The sequence below is a fragment of the Sinocyclocheilus anshuiensis genome, unplaced genomic scaffold, assembly GCF_001515605.1.
Source record: "Sinocyclocheilus anshuiensis isolate Anshui unplaced genomic scaffold, SAMN03320099.WGS_v1.1 scaffold2031, whole genome shotgun sequence".
Lineage (NCBI taxonomy): Eukaryota > Metazoa > Chordata > Actinopteri > Cypriniformes > Cyprinidae > Sinocyclocheilus > Sinocyclocheilus anshuiensis.
The window spans coordinates 107,388-113,472 of NW_015549686.1; the positions used below are offsets into that span (position 1 = coordinate 107,388).

A 6,085-nucleotide genomic window follows, 5' to 3' on the forward strand; every position below is an offset into this window, starting at 1 on the left:
TAGCTAGGAGCCATGGTGGAGCCGACGGGTCCACGGGCCGAGGCAGAGTCCGGGGCTTAGAGGCTGGAGGCGGAGTCGAGGGAAACTCCAGCCATGGCAACACTGGAAGATGGGCTGACGGCGAGCAGAGGGGCTGCCAGACGACAGCGGTGGAGGAGGCAGGAGCGGGTGGGGAGGTGGGTGGGCATTTGTGAGCCTCCGGGTTTAACTTGGGACCAGGAGCCCTCTCAGGGCTGGACGTGGGAACAGGAGCCTTCTCTGGGCTTGACATGGGAACAGGAACTTTCTCTGGGCTAGACATGGGAACAGTAACTTTCTCTGGGCTAGACATGGGAACAGGAACTTTCTCGGGGCTAAACTCGGGGACTGGAGCCCTCTCTAGGCTAGACTCGGGGACTGGGTCTCCCTCTCTGCTGGACTGGGAAATGGGAGCCCACTCAGGGCTGGACGGGACCAGCAGGGATGAAGGAGAGAAAAGAGGGGGCAAGTCGGCTTCCAGCTCTGTTTCCCAGGCCGATGAGCCAGGGCGACGGGGAGGATCCGGAGGGCCAAGGCGGTGCAGATGGTGCCGGCGACTGATGCAGAGGCGTGGATCCGAAATGCCGTGGTGGAAGGAATGGAGGAGCCTGACGGAGCCGGAGGGACGAAGGGACGAGGCGCAGCTAGAGGAGTGGAATCCCGAGGCGCAGGATGGTCGACACCAGACCAAGGCGGAGCCGAAGGGACGAGGGAGCCCGGTGGAGCTAGTGGACTGCCAGGCCACGGCGGAGAGGAGGGAACTAGGAGTCATGGTGGAGCCGATGGGTCAACGGGCCAAGGCGGAGTCCGGGGCTTAGAGGCTGGAGGCAGAGTCAAGGGATACGCGGAGTTTAAACTGGCATCATAGAATGCACAGAGCGCGTCGTCCGGGTAGCTGGAGAGGTTGGCGAGCACCAGGAACAGTCTGGTGTGGCCCTCGAAATGGGAGCCCACTCAGGGCTGGACGGGACCAGCAGGGATGAAGGAGAGAAAAGAGGGGGCAAGTCGGCTTCCAGCTCTGTTTCCCAGTCTATAAGGTTCCCCTCGAAGTCTAGCAGTCCCCGCTCTATAATCAGCTCACTCTCAGCCGCGGTGCAGGGGGTGGAGCTCCACTCTGCGCTCTCTCTGTCCACGGCATTCTCCCTCGTGGCGGGCTCTGTTGCCACCTCTCGCACCTTGACTGACGTCACTTGCAGCTCCGGCTCCGCGGCGAGCCGTTGCTCTGTCGCTCCATGCGGCAACGGCTCGTTGGCCGCAGTGAGCTCGGGCTCTCCGCCAGCGGTGGGCTTGGGCATGCGCTCCGCGCAGCGGGGAGATGGTAAGCTGGGCACTGGGTCCGGGGTGGCACTGGCGAGATCCCCCTCGGGACAGACTGTGAACGGGGATCCGTGTCTCGTCAGTGTCCACTCCACAAATGCAGCGAAATTCACTCGAGGGCCTTCCTCGGATGACGGCGCTCTGTATGCCGAGTTTAGACTGGCGTCATAGAACGCGCAGAGCACGTCGTCCAGCTAGCTGGAGAGGTTGGCGAGGAACAGGAACAGTCTGGCGTGGCCCTCGAGCAATCTTTCCCCCTGCTCCAGCAGGAGGAGGAGGTATTCAGGGCGGGCGAGGGGATCCATGAGGGTACACTACAGAAACAAAAATCTGAGAAAAAACGGAAACAAAAAAGGATGGAACACACGGATGGAACTGTTTTTAGTCTGGTATTCTGTCATGAACCGCTACTGTGAGGAGTACAGAGTGAGGAACGAGGAGACGTGGAGTAAACTTCAAACGAACAGACTTTAATAAACATCCAAGGAACAAGGAACACACATGTAGCGGGGAAAGGCGAACATTCAATACCAGACCAAGAAACTAAGAACAGGACGCACTATAAATACACTTGACTTGTAAACATCCAAGGAACCAGGAACACACATGTAGCGGGGAAAGGCGAACATTCAATACCAGACCAAGAAACTAAGAACAGGACGCACTATAAATACACTTGACTTGACGAGGGGATGACGAGACACACCTGGACCTAATGAAACAATTAACATGGGAAAACTAGTCCAGGGCAGGCACATGGAGAGGGAAAAACACACAGATATAGTCCAAGGGTGTGAAAAACAGCTAGTAGGAATATTAAATAATAAGTAGAATATAAAATAATAAACAACAGCCTAAGCTGGTTGGTTGGTTTTAGCTGGTCGTCCAACCTTGTCCCTGCTGGTCAGAAAGTTGGTTTTAGAGGGGTTTTAGCCACTGATCTACAATGACTTCTATATTATAGATCAGTGGTTTTGGCCAATTCTTTAGCTGGTCAGGCCGGGAGACCAGCCAACCAGCTTAGGCTGATTTTATCAGGTTTTTTGTTGTTGTTGTTGTTGTTTGTTTGTTTTTGTTTTTTTTCAGCAGGGCTCACGCAACTACTCACAAAAAAGGCCAACACCACCAAAATACGGCTGTGTGTGTCTCATACTCTCATTTCACCACTAAACCAAAAATAAAAAATGCTCTGACAATAATTAATAATTTGGCAGGGGGTCAAAAATGGGCACAACACAACACACAACACTGATGTCGTTAGTGACGTTGGCTCTGATGAGACGGTCTGACGTAACCATGGCTACACCAGTATGCTTCAAACTATCAGATCGTTCCGAGCATTTCTACTAGGCTATTCTGAATTCCGATCTATCCCACTCATTCCTACTACATAAGTAACTTAAAATGCTATAAATGTTTTTCTTAAAAATATATAAAAACATTTTTTTTTTTTTTGGAGGTTGAAATGTGACCTGGTTAGTCATGAGATTCACTGGTGTTCTCAATAGGCCCGGGAGATAAAACGGTATCAGTATTTATCGAAGGTACACCATCATCGATAACGATAGAAAAATATTCGATATAGCGCACGATAGCTTCACACTTTTTTTCATTTATAGGCACGTGTTATGAGTAACAGCCAACAGAACACACAAACACATGCTGAAATGAGTGCCGTGCCTGCCTGCGATGAGGAGACTGTGAATTTAAAAAAAAGAATGTAGTCGAATTTAAAATAAAAATTTGCATTCGAATGCAAAAACGTTGTATCTAAATTTTAGGTGTGAGTAAGGGAGCCTTATCAGCGGTGCACAAGATGCGGTGAGGATGTAGCCTAATAAGTGTCGTTGCATTTTAATGTTTTTGTTAGTCTATCCAGTTGAACCCACAAGATGCGCCGCTGCTGCATTTTTCATTCAAAATATTAGAGAAATATAGAAGCTCAATGCGGAGAAGATATTGGTTAAGTTAAAACTGAAACCAAGCCATTCACACAGAATGCATATTCGGCACTTTTTTGAGACGCACAACTATGACTGTTGCACTCGCGTCTCGCACAAGAGATGAATAGAAAGCCATGTAAAGTTAAAAGAGGTTAAACTTTTAGAAAACATGTCTGGAGAATTTGTCTGGAGAATCTCAAGCTGTAAAAGTTACAATTTACAGTGTAAAAGCATGGATATTAAAATATGAAATCTAGGGTAATCAGTTAATAGAGAGTTGTTTTATAGAGGTTAGAACTGTAGAAATGTTATCTTGTGCATTAAAATACACATCAAATACATGTCTTTAAGTTGTGAAATACTAGTTTTGGTACACTCACGGTTTTTGCCAATGTTTCCCCAGCCTGTAGCCCAGCAGGATGTGGCGTTGTGAAAGACACTCCCTTTGGATGCCAGGCAGACCGGACGAATGTATTGAGTGAAGGTCACAGGTTGACTCAGTTTCATCAGGGAGATGTCATTATTGTAAAGTGTGTTGTTATACTTTGGATGGACGATGATGGACTGAATACCAACTCTTACTTCATTTGCGTTTGGGTTGCTGGCAAGGTTGTTTTGGGTTTGTCTCCCTAAGTACAGTGTCCAGGTGCTGAGGTTAGTACTGTTGCAAATAGAAAGTTAGAAATAAATATTTGAAAAAAGTGTCAGTAAATTTGCTACCACACTTATGGAATCAGTTTAAAGGTTATAGGAATAGTTCACAAAGTAAAGCGAGCCGAGTTGAACGAGTCATACCATGCAGTGGAAAAGTGCCATAATGCTACATTTCTACAAATCTGTTTTGATGAATAAACAAACTCATCTACATCTCGGATGACCTGAGGGTGACTACATTTTCAGCTAATTTTCATTTTTGGGTGAGCTATTCCTTTAAGTTACTAAAGATTTAAAAATCATAAAGCAGCCCTTCTTACGAGATGATGCAGTGAGCGGCCGTCATCACCCATTGGCTGTGGATCAGGGTTCCTCCACAGATGTGTGTGCTTTTGTAATGGACACTGACCTGCTAGGGCCAGTTACCTGCTGGGGCATCAGTGCCGCCCACTACACGTGTGTTTAGAGGAGCTACTCCACAAGCTGTAGTCACTAAATTATAGATTACAAATAAAAACAGTCAAATCAGCATATTAGAATGATTTCTGAAGGATCATGTGACACTGAAGACTGGAGTAATGATGCTGAAAATTCCACTTTAATAACAGGAATAAATTACATTTTAAAGTACATTCACATAGAAAACATTTTTTTATATATTGTAATACTATTTCACACAAGTTCACGGTTTTTACTTGTTTTTTGATCAAATAATGCAGCCTTGGTGAGCGTAAGAGACATCTTTGAAAAACATGAAAAAAAATCATAATTATTACAAACTTTTGCCTGGTAGTGTATTTTGTGCCGCTCTTACCGTTTACTCTCTGTGCATTTGAGCCTGCAGAGTAAAAACAAACAATTTCAAAATTTTAAATAATTTGCTTAATCGGGACTTCACCTGAAAGGAAGAAATACATGAAATGCTAATAATAACTTATGCAGTTTTGCTTCTCATGTAAATGCATCTTGTTTTAAGGATGTTGTCATATTCTTATTGGAAAATGACAAAAATAGTCATTAAGAAAATTCTTTTCTGTGGTGACTCTCACAGAATGCATTTGAAACTCAGTGCTTTTTTCACGTCAAAAAATTAAACCTTTTTTTATATATAAAATATAGTTCACATTCGCTTTTGACTCTGCAAACACACAATCATATACTCATAATCAAACATTTTCTGTGGTGACTCTCACAGAATGCATTAGAAACTCGAAATAAAATATAGTTCACATTCGCATTTGACAAACACACATAATCATATACTCATAATCAAACTTACACTCCATACTGAACATCATGGCCGTAAAGCTGAACAGGATCACTGACAACCCCATGACTGAAGTGCAAGATAGTGAAGAAGAGCTGTCTTATCTCTTTCGCTCTCTTTACATCGCCTCTTTGGTGTGGTCAGACACAAGTAGGCCAGTTGTTAATGTAATAAAACAGGTTTGACTTGTCTCGTTCTTTCTTATAAATGAAAGCATGCATAATGACTGTGATGTCACCTGAAACACGACCTATATCCTGTAAGTACACACAATTCATATTTTTCATGTTTTTAATATTCTTTATCCTTGAAACGTATTTTATTAGAATGTGCTGGGTTTAACCCCACATAACTTGACAAAATTACATTTTGATTGGAAATTAGCTATTTTATGGTATTCTATTCAATATATTACGTTTTTCTTTAAATGAGGTCATGCGCTTTATTGACATTGTTGCCACCATAGTAACCATTACTTTATTTATTTATAAATAAAGTACAATTACTTTTCTTTCTTTCTTTATATAATAATACAAAAACAAACTTTATTTGAGGGAAAATTGTTGGTTGTGATGGAAATGAAGGCACAACTGAGATAATTTGTGCAGATATTTATAAAATAAAATAAAAAATACAAATAAAATATTTAACAAATATTTAAATGGTTTATATTTCCTTCACTCTTAGTTTCGATTATAAGAGGTTTTAAAATGTAAGAATCATTTTATGATGGATTTTAAAATGTTGAAGTTGAAGTCTGTTAAAAATCATTCACTCTTTTGTTAGCAATATTTGATAGGTTTATGCATACAATGTCAATGCAATGTGTATGTGATGCCACATAGCAATGTTTGGAAATATACAGTAACTATAAATCTTTGCTTTG

The 6,085-nt window shown here is 43.3% G+C and overlaps 1 protein-coding gene across 1 annotated transcript in view; it reads right to left on the reverse strand.

The window, feature by feature from the left end:
* Positions 1 to 5,266, reverse strand: part of LOC107660460 (testisin) — a 9,398-nt gene extending 4,132 nt beyond the window's left edge. The window contains 4 exon segments of the mRNA XM_074186905.1: positions 3,659 to 3,939; positions 4,253 to 4,424; positions 4,747 to 4,770; positions 5,212 to 5,266. Coding sequence (XP_074043006.1) covers positions 3,659 to 3,939; positions 4,253 to 4,424; positions 4,747 to 4,770; positions 5,212 to 5,266 — 532 coding nt within the window.
* Positions 5,267 to 6,085: the final 819 nt, after the last annotated feature.